Source organism: Pristiophorus japonicus, chromosome 2 (assembly GCF_044704955.1).
Source record: "Pristiophorus japonicus isolate sPriJap1 chromosome 2, sPriJap1.hap1, whole genome shotgun sequence".
Lineage (NCBI taxonomy): Eukaryota > Metazoa > Chordata > Chondrichthyes > Pristiophoridae > Pristiophorus > Pristiophorus japonicus.
The window spans coordinates 272,054,664-272,080,540 of NC_091978.1; the positions used below are offsets into that span (position 1 = coordinate 272,054,664).

Below are 25,877 nucleotides of genomic sequence, written 5' to 3' on the forward strand. Positions count from 1 at the left end.
GGTTGTTTTTCGTTCCATAGCCTCTGAAAGGCATCCTGGCTCATCACTGACTGGCTCGCTCCCGTGTCCACTTCCATGTAGACTGGAACGCCGTTTATCTCGACTTCCATCTTCACTGGAGGACAATCCGTGGTGCAGGTATACACTCCATACACTCCTTTTTGGCCTGAGCTGCCTCTCTGACCAAATCATCATACTCCCCGCTGGATTCAAAGCCATCTACTGGCTCCTCTGCTAGACGGTGAATCGTATTTCTTTTACACATACGCTGGAGGTGGCCCTTTGTGTTACAGGCTTTGCATAAGTACTCAGCAAAGCGACACTGGTGAGACCTGTGATTTCCTCCGCAACACCAGTATGGTGCTACTCGATTAGCACCACTCGGCGGACTCCGAGTTCTGGAATCCTGAGGTCTGTGCTTTCTGCCCAGGCAAAGCCACGTTCTGCAGTCTTGCTTGTGAAAGGCACCATTCTGTATACAGTACTTGCTGGGTTTGAGTCCACAGGATGAATAATTTGCTTGGTGCTGCAGGTCGAAGTCATGAACGCCTGACTGATGCTGATGGCCTTCTGCAGGTTGACTGTGGTGTCAGCAGATAATAGCTTGTGAAGGAGGCCAATTCCTATAATGATGTCTCGCAATACTTCGTTGAGGTGCGTGCCAAAATCACATGGTGCCGCAAGTCTCCTGAGGTCAGCAGCATATTTTGCAATCTCCTGGCCCTCAGGTCTGCGGTGAGTGTAGAATTTGTGCCTGGCCATGAGGATGCTCTCTTTTGGTTTTAGTTGCTCGCAAATTAGTTCAGTCAGCTCATCGTATGTCTTATCCTTGGTCTTCGTGGATGCAAGCAAGTCCCTGACGAGGCGGTAGACCTCGGGCCCACAACTGATCAGCAGTATAGCCTTGCACTTTTCCGCCGATGCGTCAGTCTCCCCTGCCCGGTCGTTTGCCACGAAATATAGCTCGAGCCTTTCCATGAAGGCATCCCAATCATCACCTTCTGCAAAGTCTTTTAGTGTGCCAAAGGTAGCCATAATATCGCGTGAAAGTCCTTATTTTCATCGCCAGTTGTTATGTCTGTAATGTACCTATGAATGACTCCATGAGGCACTGTGTCGTACTCAAACTGTACTGACCTTAGTCCTTTATTCGTAACTCCAGAATGAGGCAGCCACATGGTGGCTACTCTTTTATACAGCTCCTTCCACCAGGGCAGGAAACCCCGGTCTCCACAAGTTGCACCCTTTAGTGGTGCCAGCATAGTATATTCACAGTCTGAACCTTATTGATAGTACATCAGGTAAACAAATCTCCATCTTATGCGACTACACAGTGACTATACAGAGAGCATATCTATAGTCTGCATATATAACACCTGGCTGTCTTAAAGGCCAGGGTTTGCAGCTTGGCCCTGAGGAAGGAAGGCCTTTCAGTGAAGGCCATGGCTGCTGCATCTGTAGAAAGGACGGCAACCTGTTTCTTAGATGGCGAGCTGGAGACACTCATGCAGGCTGCGAGGGGAAGGAGGCGAGTCCTTTACCCCCATGCAGGTAAACCAACTCGGGAAGTTTTTACTAATGCCTGGATAGAGAGATCGCTGTGGAGGTCTCAGGGACCCAATGCTGGAAAAGGCTGAATGGCATCATTCCTCTGATGAAAGTGAGTACCTGTTCCACCAACTGCTGACTTTCCATCATCCTTCATCCTTCTCTCATTTCCCACCTTCAATATATAGTCACTGAAGCAGCATTTCATTGTTGAGGCCTGTATGTGTGTTGTTGCAATGGAGGCTCCCTTTCATGTCACAGTTAAAGCTGCAGTTCAGTCGCCCTTGGCTCGGGTGACTCCATGCTTGGATGCAATGGCGGAGTGAGGGGTCTGGGGCCAGGAATTGTGATCTTGAGAGAGCACATCATCAGGATCCTGGTCCGAGGAGCCTGTGTCACTCCCCGAGGACAGCACATTACCACTGGCACCAATCTGAGGGAGGTCAGGACGGCCCGAGCCAAGGGCGACTGAACTCTCCAAGGAGGGTGCTGCCCAGTCTCCTGCCGGCCCTTCCAGGGACAGAGCCAGTCGAGGACCTCCTAAAAGGACATCTGTAGTTTTTACACCTGAAAGGCAGCAGCCTTCCCAGACCCAAGAGGCAGCCACAGGGGAGACACTGCGGCATAGCAGCAGGATAGGCTTGCATAAGAAGGGTTATAAGGAGATGTACAAGGGTGAGAAATTATTATGTGTATGTTTTTTGCACCTTGCTTTATTATGTAGTCAATCTTTATTTTGTGTTCCTATATCTGGGCAGGTGTATCATTTGACGGTGAGCAATGATGTATGAAAGGACTCATTGGGATGGCCATGGAAAAGCAAAGATGAAGGGTGATATGGGTATTAACTCAGCAGAAATGAGCAGCGATGAGACGGATCTGCACTTCCCTTGCAGGGTTGGGATGTCGACATGCATCCTGGTCCTCCTCTTCCTCCTGCTGCTGTGCCTCCTCCTGAGGTGCTACTGCTGGATCGATCTCCAGCGGCTGGCCCCTCATGATTGCCAGGTTGTGAAGCATGCAGCAGATGACCAGGAGTACTGCAGCACTCCACCAGAGTGGTCCAGGCAACGGACTCTCTGGTGCTGGAATGAGCGTTGTTGTAAGCATGTTTGGCAGCAGTCCTGGGGTTGCAAAGGGGAGTCAGCAGCCAAGTGCACAGATATCCCTCGACACCTAGCAGCCATCCACAATCCTGGTTTGGGTCTGAGAACACATCAGGCACACTGCTGGGGCACAGGATGAAGGCATCGTGGCTGCTGTCTGGATACCGGGCATCAACTGCCATGATCTTGCTCTGGTGGTCACACACCAGCTGGACGTTGAGGAAGTGGAATCCCTTTCTGTTCATAAACATCTCAGCATGGGTTTGTAGCACCCTCAGTGCGACGTGTGTGCAGTCGATGGCACCTTGCACCCTGGGGAACCCCGCAATTCGCACAAATCCAGTCTGCCGCTCCACTGGCTTCTCCCTGGTCATCGGGAACGAAATGTATTGCAGTCTTCTCCTGTAGAGAGCATCTGTGATGAAGGATGGAGCGAAGAACTGATATATGTTAGATATATCTGTAGTTGCAGACTGGAAAGAGCCAGTTGCGTAAAAGTTTAGTGCAATGGTCAGTTTGGTTTCAATGCTCAGAGCTGTACTCAGCCTTGTCTGAGCCTGCAGATCTGGGTGCAGGAGCTTTCCCAGCTCCCTGAACATGTCCTTCCTGAATCAGAGCCTTCGCAGACATTGCTCATCTGTGAGCTCCATGAATGAAAACTGATGGCGGTACACCCTTGGACAGCAGAGCCATCTTCCTCCAACTCTATGCTGGGCCCCTCCTATGGCAGCTGGCTGATTGCCTTATCCCTCATCCTCTTGATGCTCCTCAGCCTCTGCAGGCTGTTGCTTGCAAGCATCTGCCTCATCGCCCACTATCTGGTGCGGGGGTGGGGTCAGCGTACCTGAACCTCCTCCTCACGCTAGCTCCTTCCTGACCAACATCTCTGCCTTGAGGTATGTGGCTATCTCCAGGCTCTGCTCTATGTTAGGTAGCCATGTCTGCTACCTCCCTTGCCCGCTGTCTCTCGTCCCGTTGCTGTTGGCGCTGCCTTCTCCTGCGTGCCTCCTTGCCACGCACAATGTGCACAAGGCGTTCCCCTGCTAACATTGAGCCTATTGCGTCTGCAGGCTCAACCCTCAATATGAGGCCTCTGTGGAGTACAGATTAAGGCCCTCAAGTCACTAGTAATCACCGCCTATGTCAAAAGGGCGAGTGAAAAACTTTTCACAAGTAAGCAAAGGTGTTCACAAGTCCGCAAAAGTGTTCACAAGTACGAAAAATTTTGATCAAAAAAATGCTGATTCAACCAAAACTGCTTTCTCCTCCGCTGGTGGTCTCAAGTAGCCCGGCACAGTGCTTTGACACAACAGGCTGCTGGGGGCACCATCAGGCAGCAGGTTGTTTTTTTTATAGTGAATATAGCTTCCAGGGTGGAGAGGCAGCGGTGCGCGCTCTGATTGTGTCATTAAGGCCACACCCACAATACCGTGGCGGAAGTGGGAGGAGTGGGGTGGAAGTGAGCACTGCTGCAGAAACCCCCGAAGACCATGTCGCTTGTGGCGGCCATTGGACCGGAAGTCAGCGGCCTCTCTACTCCGCTGCTTGGTCGCCACTTTCCGGCGGTAAGAAGCTTTTTCAAGCAGCTGAATTTTGGCCCGATATATCTAGATTTCCAAAAGGCCTTTGAAAAGGTACCACTAAATAGACTGATGAATAAGGTCGGAGCATTAGCGTCAGTGGACATAATCCAGGTCCTGTTCTGCCTGTTCCAGCTGCAGATTTTCAGGGATGTAATTTTTTAAAACAATTTAGGTGCTTTTTTTAATCTCATAATACTCCTGTGAAGTTCCTTGGGATGTTTCACTATGTTAAAGGCGCAATATAAATGCACGTTGTTGTTGTTGTTGTGCAATGTATATGTTTTTATTCTTTGTTTTAGACTATTTGCCAAAAACATTTTTGTCATAATGAGGGTGTAAAGTAGATAACAGTTTGTGATTTGATATAGCAGCACAACCAAAAGCCTAAATCGCTATTTATGCAAATAGCAACAAAAATAAAACCTTGTTCAAATTCAATTAAGCTTCTCTAGGGTAAACATGATACTGAAATTTTCAGATCAGCATTTACCCCAGAAAATTTTACTGACTTTATACAGACATTGGCTAATATTCAAACAGCTTTTGCTAATCTCTTAATTTTGCAATTGTCATCAATAACCATAAAATCTTACATTTTGGTAGATCAGCACATTCCTTATGACCTGGCACTTCCTGCAATGTTTGAAATTTGAACTACTGCTTTACTCCAGGATGTTACAGAACTACTACAACGTAAACAATATTTAAGACAGTTAAACCCAAGTTGCTTTAACGCTGGATTTAGTGGGGTGGTAGAGCTGCCAACTCCAGACATGCAGGTGTCACATGGCAAGTGGCAACCTCAAAGCAAACTTGCCATATTCAAGGGCCAAGGGTTGGGAAGCCCTAATAAAAATGGGCCTAGCATCCAGACTAAAACCAATATAAAAACATCTGGAGATACTCCTTGGTACTGTGACACGTCTACGAGCAATCTGAGTTTAGAAATTCATTATCCTGAGAAATAAGTCACAAGAAGACAGACCCACTTAGAATTACATATAAATTACAACATTGAAACGGGCCATTCAGTCCAACCAGTCCGTGCTGGTATTTAACCTCCATGTGAGCACTAAATGCAACATCACAGAACAAGAGCAGCACACTGCAACAAATCTAAATTACTCTCCTGAGAATGACTGCAGTCACAAAATACAATCTTCTGTATCTGCTTTTGATTTTAAATATTTTTTTTAATTCATTCATGGGATGTAGGCATCACTGCCAAGGCCATCATTTATTGTCCACGCCTAATTGCCCTTGCGAAAGTGGTGGTGAGCCACCTTCTTGAATTGCTGCAATCAATGTGGTGATGGTACTTCTACAGTGGTATTAGGGAGGGAGTTCAAGGATTTTATGACCCAGCGACAATAAAGGAACGGCAATATATTTCTAAGTCAGGGTGGTGTGTGACTTGGAGGGAAACCTGGATGTGGTGGTGTTTCCATGCGCCTGCTGCCCTAGTCCTTCTTGGTGGGAGAGGTCCCGGGTTTGGGAGGTGCTGCCAAAGAAGCCTAAGCGAGTTGCTGCAGTGCATATTGTAAATGGTACACACTGCATCCACGGTGCATCAGTGGTGGAGGAAGTGAATGTTTAAGGTGGTGGATGGGGTGCCAATCAAGCGGGCTGCTTGTCCTGGATGGTGTCATCAGGCAAGTGGAGAGTATTCCATCACATTCTTGACTTTTGCCTTGTAAATGGTGGAAAGGCTTGGGGAATCAGGAGGTGGGTCACTTGCCGATGAATACCCAACCTCTGACATGCTGTAGCCACCGTATTTATGTGGCTGGTCCAGTTAAGTTTCTGGTCAATGGTGACCCCCAGGATGTTGACGGTGGTGAATTTGATGATGGTACTGCCATTGAATGTCACGGGGAGGTGGTCATTGCCTAGTAGTTGTGTGGAGCGATTGTTACTTGCCACTTATCGGTCCAAGCCTGAATGTTGTCCAAGTCTTGCTGCATGTGGCATGGACCACTTCATTATCAGAGGAGTTGCAAATTGAACACTGTCCAATCAAATGCGAGCATCCCCACTTCTGATCCTATGATGAATTGAAGATAATTGATGAAGCAGCTGAAGATAGTTGGGCCTCGGGCAATTCCCTGAGAAACTCCTGCAGCAATGTCCTCATCATAGGCAGTCCCTTGAAATCGAGGAAGACTTGCTTCCACTCTAAAAGTGAGTTCTCAAGTGACTGAACAGTCCAATACGGGAACTACAGTCTCTGTCACAGGTGGGACAGACAGTCGTTGAAGGAAAGGGTGGGTGGGGAGTCTGGTTTGTCGCACGCTCCTTCCGCTTCTTGCGCTTGTTTTCTGCATACTCTCGACGATGAGACTCGAGGTGCTCAAGGCCCTCCCGGATGCTCTTCCTCCACCTAGGGCGGCCTTTGGCCAGGGACTTCCAGGTGTCAGTGGGAATATTTCACTTAATCAAGGAGGTTTTGAGGGTGTCCTTGAAAGGTTTCCTCTGCCCACCTGGGGCTCGCTTGCTTTGGGAGTCGGGCATGTGAACAATGTGCCCGCCCAATGGAGCAGGGCGAGTGTGGTCAGTGCTTCGATCCTAGGGATGTTGGCCTGATCAAGGACACTAACGTTGGTACATCTGTCCTCCCAGGGAATTTCCAGGATCTTGCAGAGACATCGTTGGTGGTATTTCTCCAGCAATTTGAGGTATTTACTGTATATGGTCCACGTATCTGAGCCAAACAGAAGAGTGGGTATCACTACAGCCCTGTAGACCATAAGCTTGGTGCCAGATTTGATGGCCTGATCTTCGAACACTCTCTTCCTCAGGCAGCCGAAGGCTGCACTGGCGCACTGGTGGCAGTGTTGAACCTCGCCGTCAATGTCTGCCCTTGCTGATAATAGGCTCCCGAGGTATGGAAAGTGGTCCACGTTGTCCAGGGCCACACAATGGATCTTGATGACTGGAGGGCAGTGCAGTGTGGTGGGGTCAGGTTGGTGGAGGACCTTTGTCTTACGGATGTTTAATGTAAGGCCTATGCTTTCATATGCCTCGGTGAAGATGTTGATGATGACTTGGAGTTCAGTGTCTGAATGCGCGCAGACGCAAGCGTCGTCCGCGTACTATAGTTTGACGACAGAGGATGGGAGCAATGTCCTGGGGCTGTGATGGTTGGCCTCCAATAACCACAACCATCTTCCTTTGTGCTAGGCACAACGCCACCCAGTGAAGAATTTCCCCCGATTCACATTGACTTCAATTTTACTAGGGCTCCTTGAAACCACACTCTTCTGCTGACACGGACAGTTTTGTTTTAAGAAAATGCAGACATTGTGCATCCTGCTGAGTGCACAGCCTGAAGATAGTCACTGGGCTATGCACTAAAATCATTTAAATTAGCAGGCGGTAGCAAATTGACATGTTGGCTGCACTTTCTAAAAGGGAAAGAGTAAATCTCGCCCGCAATGCCTCTGCACATTTTCGGGTCTTATCGAATTTCATCCCCTGCTTATTTGGGCAGCATAGCAAAAATAAATCCTTATAAGCCACTCTGGGCTCTCTCTAGCTAGCTCAGCTTGTTAAGCGAGAGAGAAGCTAATCCAAACCGACCATAAAGACAACAAGTTCAACCCCCAGTCTATGTTGAGTTAACTTTCAGTCAGAGCAGCAATAGGGGCACAACAAATGACCTTCCTGACCTTTAGAGTTGCCAACCTTCCAGGATTTCCCTGGTGTCTCCAGGAATTAAAGACTAAGGTTTTTGAGGCAGTGTCACTGTATGAATAGAGATTTTAACGGCGGACGGCAGTTGCCGCCTCCAATCGCAAACTTCAGTTTTTCTGCCTGAAGAGGGGATTGCAGCGTTAAATCAGGCGTTGCACGCTACTCTGGAGGCAGTAAGTGGGGCGGCAAGTAAGGCGGCAACATCCGGCCGGCAATCGTCATTTGTAATTGCACCACAGACATACTGTCGCCACCTAGATTCAATTGAGGTAGTGATTGGGCGCAGCACCGCCTGGTGCTTATCACCATCCTACCCACTCACTGACAGGGTGAAGATGACAAATGCAGCAACAGCTCGCCTGCATGCTCACTGCTTTTCCGACACCGCCCTCGATGCACTGTTTGATGCCCTGGAGAGGCGTTGAGAATTACGCAACAAGGAGGCTGGAAGGAGGCCACAGGCTCGAAGGCTCTGGTGAGATGTCACTGAAATAGGGTCAGCGACTGACACGGTGCCCAGGACAGTGGCCCAATGTTGGCAGAAGTGGATCAACATGACTCTGTTGCTGAGGGTGAGCATATTTTACATTAACCTGACCATGCCATGCTCTGAGCTCAATGTACAGTCTCTCCTCAATGTGAATGTGCCTGATCCCATGCTATACGTGGACGAGGCCAGATGCAAGGTTCATTTTTGCAGTCTCGCCCACTCCAATGGCCTGCATGCGCTGTTAACCTTCCTAATCCGTTGTTGAGACCCACCCCTCATCTTGTTACCTCGTCAGTCTTCATATGTATCTGGAAGACACCATCCTCACAGTAACTGTTCGGTCCTCACCCCCTCATTCAAGCATTGCCACACCAAGTACTTGCAGCGAATGGAAGTTACATTGACCTTTAAAGACCCACATGTTCTGAACTATGTAAGAACATAAGAAATAGGAGCAGGAATAAGCCATTTGGCTCCGCCATTTAATAATATCATGGCTGATCTGATCTTGGGCTCAGCTCCACTTCCCTGTCCGATGAGGGGGTTACCTTATGATGATAGATTGAGTAGACTGGGTCTTTACTCGTTGGAGTTCAGAAGGATGAGGGGTGATCTTATAGAAACATTTAAAATAATGAAAGGGATAGACAAGATAGAGGCGGAGAGGTTGTTTCCACTGGTCGGGGAGACTAGAACTAGGGGGCACAGCCTCAAAATATGGGGGAGCCAATTTAAAACCGAGTTGAGAAGGAATTTCTTCTCCCAGAGGGTTGTGAATCTGTGGAATTCTCTGCCCAAGGAAGCAGCTGAGGCTAGCTCATTGAATGTATTCAAGTCACAGATAGATAGATTTTTAACCAATAAGGGAATTAAGGGTTACGGGGAGTGGGCGGGTAAGTGGAGCTGAGTCCACAGCCAGATCAGCCATAATCTTATTGAATGGTGGAGCAGGCTCGAGGGGCTAGATGGCCTACTCCTGTTCCTAATTCTTATGTTCTATGTTCCCCATAACCCTTCACTCCCTTATTTTTCAAAAATCTGTCTATCTCCACTTTAAATATATACAATGACCCAGCCTCAACAGCTCTCTTCGCAGAGAATTCCACAGATTTATGACCATCAGAGAGAAGAAATTCCTCCTCATCTCAGTACATAATGGGCGACCCCTTATTCTGAAACTATAGCCCCTAGTTCTAGATTCCCCCACGTGTGGAAACATCCTCTCTGCATCTACCTTGTCGAGCCCCCTCAGTATCTTATAATTTTCAATAAGATCACCTCTCATTCTTCTAAACTCCAATGAGTATAGGCCCAACCTGCTTAACCTTTCTTCATAAATCAATCCCTTCATTTCAAGAATCAACCAAGTGAAACTTCTCTGAACAGCCTCCAATGCACGTATATTCCTCCTTAAATAAGTAAACCAAAACTGTAAGCAGTACTCTAGGTGCGGTCCCACCAATACCCTGTACAGTTGCAACAGGACTTCCCTGCTTTTATACTCCATCCCCCTTGCAATAAAGGCCAACATTCCATTTGCCTTCCTGATTACTTGCTGTATCTGCATACTAACTGTCATGTATTTTACATTATCATATATAACTGTATCCTAACATGCTATACATGACTGTAATAAGATATGACCTGTAACCACCAGCATACCTTACCACCAGGTGTGCACTTGCAGAGAGAGGTATATAAACAGAGGTCTCAGGCAAGTGCAGCATTCCAGATCTGGAAAATAAAGATGCAGGTCCAGAGTGACCTTGACTTCACTACATGCCTCGTGTGAATCTGTACTGAGGGGACAGGACTTTAAGTGGCGACGGGTTACGGGATTACAGAATCCACAGAATGGCGAACAACTGGTCAGATGAAAAGTACAATACGGGAGACAATTGGGAGGACTTTATAGAAAGGCTCCAGCAAAGCTTTGTAACCAAAGACTGGTTAGACGACGGTAAGGCAAACAAGAGAAGAGCCCATCTCTTGACCAGCTGTGGCTCGAAAACATACGCTTTAATGAAGGATCTGTTGGCACCCAAGAAACCAGCAAGCAAGTCGTTTGAAGAATTGAGCACACTGGTAAGAGACCACCTGAAGCCGGCGAGCAGCCTACACATGGCCAGACACAGGTTCTACAACTACAGACGCTGTGTGGGCCAGAGCATACCCGACTTCGTGGCGGAACTTCGGAGGTTGGCCAGTTTATGTGAGTTCTCCGATGAACTGAGGAGAGAAATGCTGAGAGCCTTTTCATTGAAGGAATAGGCGTATTCCAAAAGCTCATAGAGACTAAGAACCTGACCTGAGAGGCAGCAGCACTGGTTGCACAGACATTCTTGGTAGGGGAAGAAGAAATTAGGTTGATTTACAATGCAGGTACGACAACTAACGAAATAATGGAACAAGGAGTTCACAGCATTAGACAAGCTGCTACCCCCACACACAGACAAAACCGGGAGAACAGGTTTTCGACAGCAAGCAGTGGCAACAGAAGCAATGAAGGGCCACAGGAACGGCCGTTCACACCTCATCAACCCACAATGCGAGCAATCAACTACAAACTGAGAGAAGCTCAAGAGAGATCAGCCAGACGTAGGTCATTCTTTGTAAGCAGTCTGTGCTGGAGGTGTGGGGGTGAGCACTCATCAAGGGGATGTCGATTTCAGCAGGCTGTTTGCAGGAACTGTGAATATACAGGGCATTTGGCCGCATGTGCAAAAAAACGGCAGCTCGGCTGGTATACGAATCGGATGGGTGGGAAAGCGGACCAGAAGACGGTGGGGACAGTATCCAGGACACCGATGTACAGCGGGTCAACACGATCAATGGCCACTGCTCCTACGACAGGACGCCTCCAATAATGATGAAGGTCCTATTCAACGGAATATCTGTCAACATGGAGCTGGATACGGGAGCGAGTCAATCTCTCATGGGCGCTCAACAATTTGAACAACTGTGGCCGCATAAAAGAGACAGACCAAAACTCACAAGGGTCGACACCAAACTAAGGACCGATACCAAAGAAATTGTACCAGTCCTCGGCAGCGCCATGCTCTCTGTCACACACAAAGGGACAGTGAACCGACTTCCCCTGTGGATTGTCCCCAGAGACCATCCAGCACTGCTGGGGAGAAGCTGGCTGGCAAAACTAAACTGGAAATGGGATGAAGTCCATGCCATGTCATTAGAGGAACGGACCTCCTGCTCAACAGTTATAAAGCGATTTGAACATCTCTTTCAGCCAGGTGTGGGCACTTTCAAAGGGGCCAAAGTCAAAATCTACATCACACAGGATGCTACACCGGTCAATCAGAAGGCCAGAGCTGTACCCTATGTGATGAGGGAAAAGATTGAACACGAACTAGACAGGCTTCTGCGGGAAGGCATTATATCACCTGTGGAATTTAGCGACTGGGCAAGTCCCATCGTCCCAGTCATGAAGCCTGATGGATCCATATGAATCTGTGGGGACTATAAATCTACCATAAACAGAGTCTCTCTACAGGACCAGAACCCGCTGCCCAGAGCGGAGGACTTATTTGCCACATTGGCTGGAGGAAAACTTTTCTCAAAACTAGACCTCACATCTGCGTATATGACGCAAGAATTGACCGAGGAATCCAAGCTACTCACCACCATCAACACACATCGAGGCCTTTTCATGTACAATCGATGCCCATTTGGCATCAGGTCGGCAACTGCCATATTCCAGCGCAACATGGAGAGTCTGCTCAAGTCCATCCCGGTGACGGTTGTATTTCAAGACGACATACTTATCACGGGCAGGGATACAGACTCCAATCTCCGTAATTTGGAGGAAGTACTATAACGGTTGGATCGGGTAGGCCTACGAGTCAAGAAATCCAAGTGTCTGTTTCTCGCACCCGAGGTTGAATTTTTGGGCAGAAGGATTGCCGCAGATGGAATCCGCCCAACAGAGTCCAAAACAGAAGCAATTCGCCTGGCACCCAGGCCCCGGAATGTCTCAGAACTGCGTGCCTTTCTTGGGCTACTCAATTACTTTGGGAACTTTATGCAGAACTTAAGCAAACTGCTGGAGCCTCTCCACGTGTTACTCAGGAAGGGGTGCGATTGGTTTTGGGAGGACGCCCAGGAACGCGCCTTCAATAAGGCACGCAACCTTCTGTGTTCCAACAGTGTTTTGACTTTCTTTGACCCAGGTAAAAAGCTAGTTCTCACATGCGATGTGTCAGCGTATGGGATCGGGTGCGTTTTGCAACATGTCAATAGTGCGGGCAAATTACAACCCATAGCTTATGCCTCCAGGTCACTTTCGCGGGCTGGGCGCGGGTACGGAATGGTAGAGAAGGAGGCGCTCGCGTGCGTGTACGGTGTCAAAAAGATGCACCAATACCTTTTCGGGGCCAAGTTCGCGTCAGAAACCGACCATAAGCCCCTCACGTCCCTCCTATCCGAGAGCAAGGCAATAAACGCCAATTCCTCGGCGCGAATTCAACGGTGGGCACTCATGCTGGCGTCCTACGACTATACCATAAGGCACAGACCAGGCACAGACAACTGTGCCGACGCGCTCAGCAGGCTACCCCTGGCAACCACTGTGAGATAGTCATGGCAATCATTGCCTTTGAGTCCACAGGTTCGCCAATGATGGCTTGCCAAATCAGAGCCTGGATGGCCAGCGACCCCACGTTATCCTTAGTAAAAAGATGTGTCCTAACCGGTGAGGATGTGTCCTAACCATGTCCTAAGAGGCTCGCGATGCCTGCCCCGAGGAATTAAAATCCTATCACAGGCGCATGCATGAGCTATCACTACAAGCAGACTGCCTGATGTGGGGCAGTCGATTAGTCATGCCTCTGGGAGGCAGAGAGGCATTTGTCCGGGAGCTCCACCGCGAGCACCCGGGGATCGTTCTCATGAAGGCCATAGCCAGATCCCATGTCTGGTGGCCTGGTATTGACGCAGACTTGGAGCTCTGCGTCCGAAGGTGCACCATTTGTGCCCAACTCAGCAATGCCCCCAGGGAGACTCCACTGAGCCCCTGGCCCTGGCCTACCAAACCGTGGTCGCGGGTGCACGTAGACTATGCGGGCCCATTCATGGGCAAAATGTTCCCCGTAGTTGTAGATCCATTTTCAAAGTGGATCGAATGCACCATTTTAAACTCGAGCACAACCTCCACCACTGTGGAGAGCCTCGCGACCATGTTTGCAACGCACGGAATCCCTGACATATTGGTCAGTAACAATGGTCCGTGCTTCACCAGTGCAGAATTCCAAGACTTTATAATTGACCACGGCATAAATCATGTCAAGACGGCACCGTTCAAGCCGGCCTCCAACGGCCAGGCGGAGAGAGCAGTGCAAATCATTAAACAAGGCATGTTTAAAATCCAAGGTCCCATGCTGCAGGGTCGCCAGTCACTGACTGGGATCCCCCCCCGCGCGACTGTTGATGAAAAGGACTTTAAAAACACTGCGGAACCAGAGGCAGACTACAATGTGGAACTCGTACCACACCTGGTGGACAGACAGAGGGAACTACCTGAGGAAAGGGCAATCCCAACAGACAGCCCAGGCGAGTCAACAACAATCACACCAATCGAAACAGACAGCCCAGGCGAGATACCAGCAACCACACCCAAAGAAAAACAGACACCTAGGCAAACAACTGAACCACAACTCAGACGCTCCACGCAAGAGCGTAGACCACCTGAGAGACTGAACCTATAAAGACAATAAGACCTTGGGGGAGGGTGATGTCATGTATCTTACATTATTATATATAACTGTATCCTAACATGCTATACATGACTGTAATGAGATATGACCTGTAACCACCAGCATACCTTACCACCAGGGGTGCACTTGCAAGAGAGAGGTATATGAACAGAGGTCTCAGGCAAGTGCAGCATTCCAGAGCTGGAAAATAAAGGTGCAGGTCCAGAGTGACCTTGACTTCACTACATGCCTCGTGTGAATCTGTACTGAGGGACACAGTGGCCTGCAGCCATGCTATGGGAAGGGGAAAGCAGAGGGCCAGCTCCCTGGAGGGTGAATGCATGCCTGAGTAATGTTCAGCAGCACTCTGATGATGAGTCTGAATTAGAGGATCTCACAAGACAGTCATTGCAGATGTGCATTGTCAAGGGTGCCCGAGAGTGTCAATGCACTAGCTGTGAGGATGGAGGAGTCTGCCGCAACCTTTGCATTTGTGTCTCAGCAGCCCATCGAGCCCATCCTTTGTAGATACCAATGGATGTTGGATGCTTCATGTGACCATGGGGTCCCAGATATGGTGGCATGGGCTATGGCTGACGTTGCAGTAGCCATTGAGCAGCAGGCCGATGCTATGGTGGGCCTGTATACTCTCATGTCGTCAGTGTGTGGTGGCATCAATCAACTCTGTGGTGTGCTGCAGTTCTCAAACTGGGGTCTGTGGAGACTATCCAGTGGGTCCGCAAAACAATGTGAAAATGCTTACCGAGCAGGGAATTTATTTAAACTGCAATTTTTAAATAGGGCTGGTCTGGAGGTTTGGAAGTTTGGATCTCCTGCAGCAGGTCGACAGACTCCTCCAACCAATGTTAAGCAAAGATTTCACCCATTCCCACTCGAGTACCAATCCCACCCTTCCTCAGGATCTAAATACTCAGATTTCTTATTCTAACTTTAAACAAGGTAACTTTGCACAAATATATATTGGAGACTTTGCTGATAGCAAATAGCAAATAACAAAGAACATGGTTGCTTCAGATGTGTGATGTCAAACTATTTCATGTCATTGATAATCTGATCCGAACATTTAAACTCAGGAAGAAAATCCCTGACTCCTGTGAAGTGAAAGGTGAGAAATAACGATCTCTGAAACCTGACAAATTCATTTAAATATACAATGACAATAATCATACATTGCTTTCAAAAACAGCTATACAAAGGACACCAGTTAGTCACCATCTCCTTTTAGCATTGATGCAAATGTTTATTGTGAAATCAAAGTGAATAAGCACTATCCAGAATTTGTGTAGCCAGCACTGTTGTGAAATAAAATACATTTTTGGAGGTTTATTAATTTTATCATATGTCACTTGTAAAATAGGTATCTTGGCATAGTTTGTGCTTTTTTTAATCTCTGCATTTCGGGTTAGGGTTAGGTTTCTGCATTTCTTCCTTTCTGCTCCTCTGTTATACTTATTTCAAGCTCTCTTTCTAATTCCAGTACCACCCCATACACAACCGAATCTAAGTTGAGTATTGCGTACAATTCTGGGCACCCCATTATAGGAAATATATTAGAGCCATAGGAATGCTGTAGCTAGGGTTAACTAGCATAATTCTAGTTATGAAGAAAGGCTTGAAATATTCGGACATTTTTATTGGAACAGAGATTGGGGGGGAGGGAATCTAACAGAGGTTTTGAGTATTATAATTTAGATGAAGGGTCCGTGATTACTAATCCACTGAAAAGGAGTCCTTCAACCAAAAAAGTTTGGGAACCAGTAGCATAGTGGTATGTTACTGGACTAGTAATCCAGAGGCCTGGACTAATAATCCATGAGTTCAAATCCCACCATGGCAGCTGTGGAATTTAAAATCAGTTAATTAAATAAATCTGGACTAAAAAGCCAGTAATGGATTCTCGTAAAAACCCATCTTCCTTTCAGGAAGGAAATATGCCATCCTTATCTGGTCTGGCCTCTATGTGACTTCAGACCTACAGCAATGTGGTTGACTCTTAACTGCCCCTCTAAAATAGCCTAACAAGCCACTCAGTTGGAACAAACTGCTACAAGAAACAATAATAAAAATAATACTGGACTGACCACTTGGTACCGGCTTCGGCACGATAAAGGCACAACCAGCCCAGTCCTAACTAATTTGTGCCACAATTGGGAGAGCTGACCTACATACTAGTGACAGTCACACTCACAGAATCATAGCCAATGTCCCAAACTCCTCCATAACCATCCCTGGTGGCAGCACAGTGGTATATAGTCAAGGAGTCCTCAACATTGACTCTGGACTCCATGAACTCTCATGGTATCAGGTCAAACATGGGCAAGGAAACCTTCTGCTGATTACCACCTATTGCCCTCCTTCAGCTGTGGGACTAGCTGAGAGTTGGCATGGGCTCGATGGGCCGAATGGCCTTCTTCCGTGCTGTAACCATTCTATGATTCTAATCACTGTTCTATAGCCATACCACTGGTCAGTCAGGAAACTGCAACGGCAGGAATGACTTTCTGCATTCTCCTTTTCTACTGCAGTTCCCTGACTTACCAGTAGTGCCACTGTGGAGCAGTCATAACATGAAATTAAGCCCACCAACAGAAGCTTAATTGCACTAAGACAAGGTTATTTGGCCTGTCAAACCAGATCCTTCCATAGATTATGTACAATGGTGCTGGTGCCTTTAAGGCTCAGGATGCTCCGAGACTTCCACTTCTCGTTTTGGCTTGCACCTCGTAGTGTGCTCCCATGTGCATCCAGTACAAGCGCTTCCTATTTAAATTATGTCCGCCAGGTAGTTCAGGCTCTGTGGCTGTGCTCTATGCACAACGTGCCCCTGGTGTGCTATGCTCACAGTTCTTCCCGTCAGTACCGGGAGAGGAAGATCGCCCCATATCCATGGCGCAGGCTCACATTAGTAATAGCACAAGGTGAATGGTGCCAAATTGTATAATTTGGTGTCTCTTCTCCTAATATTGATAGGTTACTAGCACATGAGACACTTCCCAAGACTGTTTGTTCTATAGCACACTTGGCTGAGAAGCGAAAATATGGCAATGCGGCAGTTCTTAAACGATTGCAGCTTTCCATAAGAGAGCTGTGGTTTTGCCAGAAAAGAGAACTAATTATTCACAATGACACAGCAGAAACACATGTGCAACTTCTCTCACTTTGATTCTGAAGATTTAGTGATCGTACTGCAGGTGATGTACCAAAGGACGGTGGACAATTTAGGGCTAAAGACCATCCTCCAGGAAAGCACAGGAGCCAGGTGAATGGACAGAGATCATCTACCACCTCAGGAATGACATTGAGGTTCTTGAGAAGGTGCCCAGAAGGATAACAAGAATAATCCTAGCCTAAGATTACTGAACTATGTATAAAAACTTGAGACTTTGGGCTTGTATTTTCTGAAGAGATGTAGCATTAGAAGGGATCTGATCCAGTTATTTAAAATTATTACAGGCAAAGACAACATGCAAGTAAATAGTGTGTTTGAGGTGATGAGCTGGGTAGAACTAGGAGCCACCCTGTAGTAGGTTAAGGAATTATCGACAGATTATATGTAAAATATATGATAGGAAAATTAATCTTAACTTTTGAAGGAATATATAGAACAATTTATGTGTTTAACTCTTAAAGAATGTGGAGCAGGCTGAGAAAGCCCATAAAGTCAAACCTGTAGAAACAAACACATTCTGAGAGGCAGAGATAACACATTCAAAGAAGCCAAGAGGGGTGCAGATGCTCGGGAAGATGAAGGGATTAGCTCATATAGCAGGCAGTCTGATAAGGGTTAAACCAATGTTTAACTGAACTAAATTCCCGTCTTTCATGTTAACAGATGTTTCTGTGCTTTGTGAACTAAATGTTTCCTATGCTGTAACAAATTTGTCTCTGCCTTACATCTGTGTTATGTGTGGCAGTTAAATCACTGTCACTTCAAAAGATCCATTATAGGCCGGCCCACTAAAATCTGTATAAAGACCAGAGAGACTTTTGGATTTTTGAAGATTCTGTCTTGGGTGACTAAGAACAGAACTTCCCCTGCATGCTAGAATAAAATCGTTTTGAACCTATCTCTTTGAGTCTGTCATTGATCAAGAGCGCCAATCTATTATCTCAGTGGATCCGCTAGGGAGAAAGGAGGATTTCTCCTCAACAACCCCAATAAACTAAGAAAGCAGAGAGTGAGTTTCAATGTCCCAAGGTTTTACTTTGCTGAGACGGTGCTCAACATCCAGCATTATAATTTTATTTAAATTTTATTTCATTTCTGCCACAGTATTTGAGTGGCATCTGCACCCACTGGCGTAATATTCAGTGGAAAATGGAGAAAGTAATTTTCAGGGTTAGGGATCCATCTCAACACTTCCCAGCCCCCATTTTGTGCACCTGAAAACCACCAAAAATTGGGTGTAAAAAATATGGAAAATCCAGGCCTGTGTATTCTGAAGAGGAGGGGAGAAAAGGGGGAAAAATGGAGAAGAAGGAAAAACAGAAGAGCTGTAAAAAAATTTGTAATGCACCATATTAGTTCTTACCTCCAATACTCTGCCAGTAATGAATTTTGTGCAGCGTTCACATTTGATACCAAACTGAGAATGGTAATCAGCCTCACAGTACGGAGCCCCATCCCTGAAAAAGGGAGACATATTAATACATCACTTATAATATTACCATGCAGTATAACTTGCAACCAAAAACTTAGAGGTAATTTCTGATACTTTTCAGCTGTAATTATGGTATTTATATTAGTTGTACAAATAGTAAGAGAATTCCTCAACACGTAGGACAAGTGGTTTGGTGTGGCACAACTTCTTCCAACCCTACATCCCAGCCCATGCTAGTCATCTACTTCTCCTCTGTGAATTTTATTACATTAAAGGCACTATATAAATGCAAGTTGCTGTTGTTGACCCTTACTGAAACTTCTTAAAACTAACAGTTGGAGGATGGAAGTCTTACTTTTAATAAGGTGCGTGATTTGTGGCACCAAGTAATTTGTTATCAAATAGATCTGCTCAAAAATCAACAATATTCTGAGTGATTTTTTTTTTATAGAAAACTGTCATACAACAAAGTGTACTTCGAGCATAAAGATTAGACATGTGTAGTACCAAATCATTAGCTTTACCTATTGAGGACTTCTGTTACTATTTGCATAACTAACATTAATGACTATAATCACAACTGAAGTGTGTGCAGCAGTAAGTTCTGTCCTCAGATATGCAGAAAGCAAACTCAATATTTATATACAAGTGTGTATTAGAAGCCAGATGATTACAGTTCAAATGTACAGCAATGACCATGAAATTAGTTATCTGGTCCCTCAGACTATGTTGCAACTCTGGATCACTCTCCTACACCACCATCCCTTAGATATTTTATATTTACTAACTCACAAATATCATACATAGCTTATATCTGGTACAATAGTATTTTATATAAACTCAGGGTGGTGGCTACTGTTTACTTTTTAACAGCGGTCTCTCATTAATCTTAAAACGCTGCCCCCAACTTATTTGTCTGCATAATGACACAAATCACAGAAGTATTTCATAGTACAGTGAATATAAAGATAAAACCACTGGGCACTGCTAGAAATGGGTATGACAGCACATAATCCAGACAAAACATGATGGATTGCCATCTTTATATTCAGCCAACATTGTATTAACACAATACATCTCACAGCACTCGAATTTTAGAGTTGAATCTAGGAATTATTGTTTTACTCGATCAATATTCTTCTTTCTCATGGGCCAGTTTGCTTTCCATCACATTCAGCACTTGGGGAAGCTTTTGATGGTGCATTTGTGCATGAAGTTGCAACATTCTGATGAAAAATTATTGCACAATGTGTACTTGAAAGACTAAGTTTATATATGATTACACAGGATTACATAGTCTATACAGTACAGTACAGAAACAGGCCATTCGGCCCAACTAGTCAATGCTGGCATTTATGCTCCACTCAAGCCTTCTCCTGCCTTTCCTCATATAATTCTATCAGCATGACCTTTGATTTCCTTCTCCCTCATATGCTTATCTAACCTCCCCTTAAATGCATCTATACTATTCACTTCAAACACTCACTATGGTAGCGAGTTTCACATTCTCACCACTCAAGAAGATTCTTCTGAATTCCCTATTTGTTTTCTTGATGACTATCTTATATTGAGGCCTCTAGTTATGCTTTCCCCACAAGTGGAAACATTCCCTCTGTATCTACTCTATCAAAACCTTTCATAATTTTAAAGACCTCTATTAGGTCACCTCTTAGCCTTCTTTTTTTTTTTAAAGAGAGAAGAGACCCAGCCTGTTCATCTTTTCCTGGTAGGTATACCCTCACATTTCTGGTATTATAAATCTTCTCTGCACCCTCTCCAGTGTCTCTACATCCTTTTTATAATATGGCGACCAAAATTGTATGTAATACTCCAAGTATGGTCTAACCAAGGTTTGAAGCAAGTTTAGCTGAACTTAACTACTTTTCAATTTTATCCCTCTAGAAATAAACCCGAATGCTTGGTTTGCGTTTTATGTGCTTGTTAAACTATGTTGCTACTTTTAGCGATTTGTGCATTTGTACTCAGAGATCCTTTTGCTCCTCTACCCCATACAGACTCACAATATCCAACTAATGTGACCTTCCTATTCTTCCTACCAAACTGTAATACCTCACAGTTATCTGTGTTGAAATTAATTTGCCAATTATGTGCCCAATCTGCAAGTTTATTAATGTCTTCCTATCATCTGTTGCACTCCTCATCAGTTTTGACTATCCCCTCCAATTTGGTGTCATCCCCACAAATTTAGAAATTGTATTTTTGATTCCAAAGTCTAAATCGTTAATATAAATTGTGAACTACAGTGATCCCAGCATTGATCCTTGTGGAACACCACTTCCCACCTTCTGCCATGCTGAACAGCTACCCTTTACCCCTACTCTCTGCTTTCTGTCTCGAAGCCAGCTAGCTATCCATTCTGCTACTTGTCCCCTGACTCCGCATTCTCTGACCTTATTCATTAGTCTGCTTTGTGGTACCTTATGAAAGGTCTTTTAAAAATCTAGATAAATTACATCTACTGCATTACCTTTGTCTACTCTCTCTGTTAACTCTTCAAAAAATTCAATGAGGTTAGTCAAACAAGATTTTCCCTTTTGAAATCTATGCTGAGTATTCATTATTATATTTTTGGTTTCTAGATGTTCTTCTATTTTCTCCTTTAGTAGAGATTCCATTATTTTTCCTAATACCGATGTTAAGCTGACTGGCCTATAGTTCCCTCAACATGTTCTATCTCCTTTATTAAATATAGGTATTATGTTAGCTATCCGCCAGTCCTCTGGTTCCTCTTGTTCCAACGAATTGTTAAATATGTGTAATAATGCCTCTGCTATCTCCTCTCTAGATTCTTTTAAAATGCACGGATGTAATCTGTCCGGACCAGAGGTTTTATCCTCTTCGAGTTTGATTAGTTTATTTAATATATCTCCTCTTTTTATTTTAAATGCACTTATATCATTACTAATCTCATCATCCGATGTCATGTCCACCTATTCTATCTCCCTGGTAAATACTGAAGCAAAGCAATTATTTAATATTTCTGCCATCTCTGTATCGCTGCCTGTGGTATTATTTTGTCCATCCCTTATTGGTCCTATTCCCGACCGTCCTTTTTTATTTTATGTGCCTGTAAAATATTTTACTATTTTGTTTTATGTTCTTTGATAATTTAATTTCATAGTTCCTCTTCACCTCCCTAATTTTTTTTTTGACTTCTCTCCTAATCTCTTTGTATTCTCCCATGCTGTCCATGTACTTAATGTATGTCTCGTTCCTTATCCTCAATTTTTCTCTTATGGCTTTATTCATCCATGGTGTCTTATTAGTGTTCAGCTTATTCTTGTTTATTAGCTGAATATGTTTTTCCTGGACTTTGTTGAACAGATTGTGTCACATACTGCACATACAGCTAGAAATAAAATCTACCCGAATAACAGCACTTATAGCCGGAACCAAAATCGGTTGCTAATCCTGGAAAGATTTGAAGAGTAAGGCAATAATGCATAATTTTAGGGTGTTGGTTTTTTTTAAATTAAAAGCTCTCCAAAAAATATGATACTTGATATATTGGAAAAAAATGCTGCAAAAAAAATGAATTTTCCAAGATGAGTTATTCCCATCTTGTGTGAATAAAACTGGAAATGATCAGAGTAATATTCAACTTCACTATTTGGGCAGTAACTTGGTGGTGCTGATTACCCACCCATTGTAGATTGATTTGAATGGGATGAAAATGGGTTCTGGAATAGGTGGACAATTTGCTTCGCTAGTTTATCATCCAAGTGGTCAAGTTAAAAATTACTCCCAAAGAGTTTGATATCTCTTAGTACCATATGTTTATTTAAATGTGATTCATGTAGCCACCTCATTACTCTATCCCAAAGTTGTGCCAGTTATATAGATATATCCCCAACACCAGCTTGTGATCACAACCACCTCTAAAATTCATGCACTGTGACTATCTTCTATTTTATATTAATCTTAATCCATTATAATATATAACAAATCTGACAAAATTCTGATGAAGGGGTTATACATTTGAAACATTAACTTGTCTATTCTTTCCAGAGATGCTGACTGACCTGTTGGGTGTTTCCAGCATTTCCTGTTTGTGTTTCAAATTTACAGCACCCACAGTTTTTTTTGCTTTTTGTTCCAATTAAATACTAGTTTTGAAAACATTCACCCCTCCTCTTAGTTTATCTCCTTATTTTTGTCTTTCTTCTCATGCCATGCACCATTACCCAATCAAGGGAATAGATTTCCACTGTGTATCATGTGTAATACAACTGTAGCCATATTCTTTGTGAATGGGTCGATGATTTTATTTTTAACAAATAGCACACAGAAGAAATCTCCCAATAGGGTAATGTAGATTTTTTAAACCTTGAAGCAACATTTCACAATTTAACATTGCCAGTGCTTAAAACCAATAAGAAAGGCATGTCACTAAAATGTTCAGATGCATTCAGCTTGTTGTTTTCAGTCCTCTGACAAAGTTGCTCTGTGACGGAGTTTAAAAATGGCATGAGTTGAAATGCTTTCGAACCTTATAAATAAGGATAAGAAATGTGGATATTATCTCTTATATTTCTTGGTAGCATTTTTGCAGTTCTCTCCTAAAAGCTTTTTATGAAATAATTGTTTTTGCTGGGATTGATGGCATGGACTGCTCATTTTTCTATGGCATTATGTAGGCACTTTCCAAAGCTTGTGGAAATACATACTAAATTCAATGTCAGCACAAAAGCAGAGCAAATGATTTTTTGTGTATCTCGCATTTCCAAAAAAGTAACATTCACTGCTGCTCTTTAGAACACCAGCCATTGGCTCAGACAGGAGTATGGTAGCATAGTGTTATGTTACTGGACTAGTAATCCAGAGGATTAATGATCCAGAAAAGTGAGTTCAAATCCCACCACGGCAGTTGCAGAATTTAAAATCAGTTAAAGGATTGTCATAAAAACCCATCTCGTTCACTAATGTTCATTAAGGAAGAAAATCTGCTGCCTTACCTGATCTGGCCTATATGTGACTCCAGACCCTCAGCAATATGGTTGACTCCTAACTGCCCTCTGAAATGGCCTAATAAGGCATTCAGTTGTACTAAACTATTACAAAAAACAATAATAAGAATAAATCAGATAATAAGAATAAAATCAACCTTGGCACCGGCTTCGGACACGAATAAGGCACACCCAGTCCAGTCAACCCTGCAAAATCGTCCTCACTAACATCTGGGGACTTGTGCCAAAAATTGGGAGTGCTGTCCCACGACAGCATGACATAGCAGTAAAGTGGACAAAGGAGAACCAGTTGATGTGGTTTATTTGGACTTTCAGAAGGCTTTTGACAAGGTCCCACACAAGAGATTAATGTGCAAAGTTAAAGCACATGGGATTGGGGGTAGTGTGCTGACGTGGATTGAGAACTGGTTGGCAGACAGGAAGCAAAGAGTAGGAGTAAATGGGTACTTTTCAGAACGGCAGGCAGTGACTAGTGGGGTACCGCAAGGTTATGTGTTGGGGCCCCAGCTGTTTACATTGTACATTAATGATTTAGACGAGGGGATTAAATGTAGTATCTCCAAATTTGCGGATGACACTAAGTTGGGTGGCAGTGTGAGCTGCGAGGAGGATGCTATGAGGCTGCAGAGTGACTTGGATAGGTTAGGTGAGTGGGCAAATGCATGGCAGATGAAGTATAATGTGGATACATGTGAGGTTATCCACTTTGGTGGTAAAAACAGAGAGACAGACTATTATCTGAATGGTGACAGATTAGGAAAAGGGGAGGTGCAACGAGACCTGGGTGTCATGGTACATCAGTCATTGAAGGTTGGCATGCAGGTACAGCAGGCGGTTAAGAAAGCAAATGGCATGTTGGCCTTCATAGCGAGGGGATTTGAGTACAGGGGCAGGGAGGTGTTGCTACAGTTGTACAGGGCCTTGGTGAGGCCACACCTGGAGTATTGTGTACAGTTTTGGTCTCCTAACTTGAGGAAGGACATTCTTGCTATTGAGGGAGTGCAGCGAAGATTCACCAGACTGATTCCCGGGATGGTGGGACTGACCTATCAAGAAAGACTGGATCAACTGGGCTTGTATTCACTGGAGTTCAGAAGAATGAGAGGGGACCTCATAGAAACGTTTAAAATTCTGACGGGTTTAGACAGGTTAGATGCAGGAAGAATGTTCCCAATGTTGGGGAAGTCCAGAACCAGGGGTCACAGTCGAAGGATAAGGGGTAAGCCATTTAGGACCGAGATGAGGAGAAACTTCTTCACCCAGAGAGTGGTGAACCTGTGGAATTCTCTACCACAGAAAGTAGTTGAGGCCAACTCACTAAATATATTCAAAAGGGAGTTAGATGAAGTCCTTACTACTCGGGGGATCAAGGGGTATGGCGAGAAAGCAAGAAGGGGGTACTGAAGTTTCATGTTCAGCCATGAACTCATTGAATGGCGGTGCAGACTAGAAGGGCTGAATGGCCTGCTCCTGCACCTATTTTCTATGTTTCTATAGTCATACTCACAGAATCACACCTTTCAGCCAATGTCCCAGACTCATCCACCACCATCCCTGGGTATGTCCTATCCCACCGGCAGGACAGACCCATCAGAGGGAGTGGCTCTGGAAGTACTCAACATTGATTCATGGCTTCAGGTCAAGCATGGGCAAGAAAACCTCTTGCTGATTACCACCTACTTCCCTCCCTCAGCTGATGAATCAGTGCTCCTCCATGTTGAACACCACTTGGAAGAAGCACTGAAGGTAGCAAGGACACCTGGGTGGGGGACTTCAATGTCGTTCACCAAGAGTCACTCGGTAGCACCACTACTGACTGAGCTGGTTGAGTCCTGAATGACATAGCTGCTGGTTTGGGCTGAGGTAGGTAGTGAGAGAACCAACACGAGGGAAAAACCTATTTGATCACGTCCTCACCAATCTACCTGTCGCAGATGCATCTGTCCATGACAGTATTGATAGCCCTGACCACCGCACAGTCATTGTGGAGACGAAGTCCCATCTTCTCACTGGGGACACCCTCTATCGTGTTGTGTGGCATGACCACCATGCTAAATGGGATAGATTCAGAACAGATCAAGCAGCTCAAAACTGGCCATGCATGAGGTGCTGTGGGCCATCAGTAGCAGCAGAATTGTA

General features: G+C 45.0%; 1 protein-coding gene across 13 annotated transcripts in view; it reads right to left on the reverse strand.

Annotated features, from left to right (window-relative positions):
- Nucleotides 1-25,877, reverse strand: part of ablim2 (actin binding LIM protein family, member 2) — a 743,081-nt gene that overhangs the window by 346,620 nt on the left and 370,584 nt on the right. For all 13 annotated transcript variants that reach the window (XM_070871382.1, XM_070871385.1, XM_070871380.1 and 10 more), the window contains one exon: nt 18,682-18,775. In XM_070871382.1, coding sequence (XP_070727483.1) covers nt 18,682-18,775 — 94 coding nt within the window. The remainder of the gene's footprint in view (nt 1-18,681; nt 18,776-25,877) is intronic.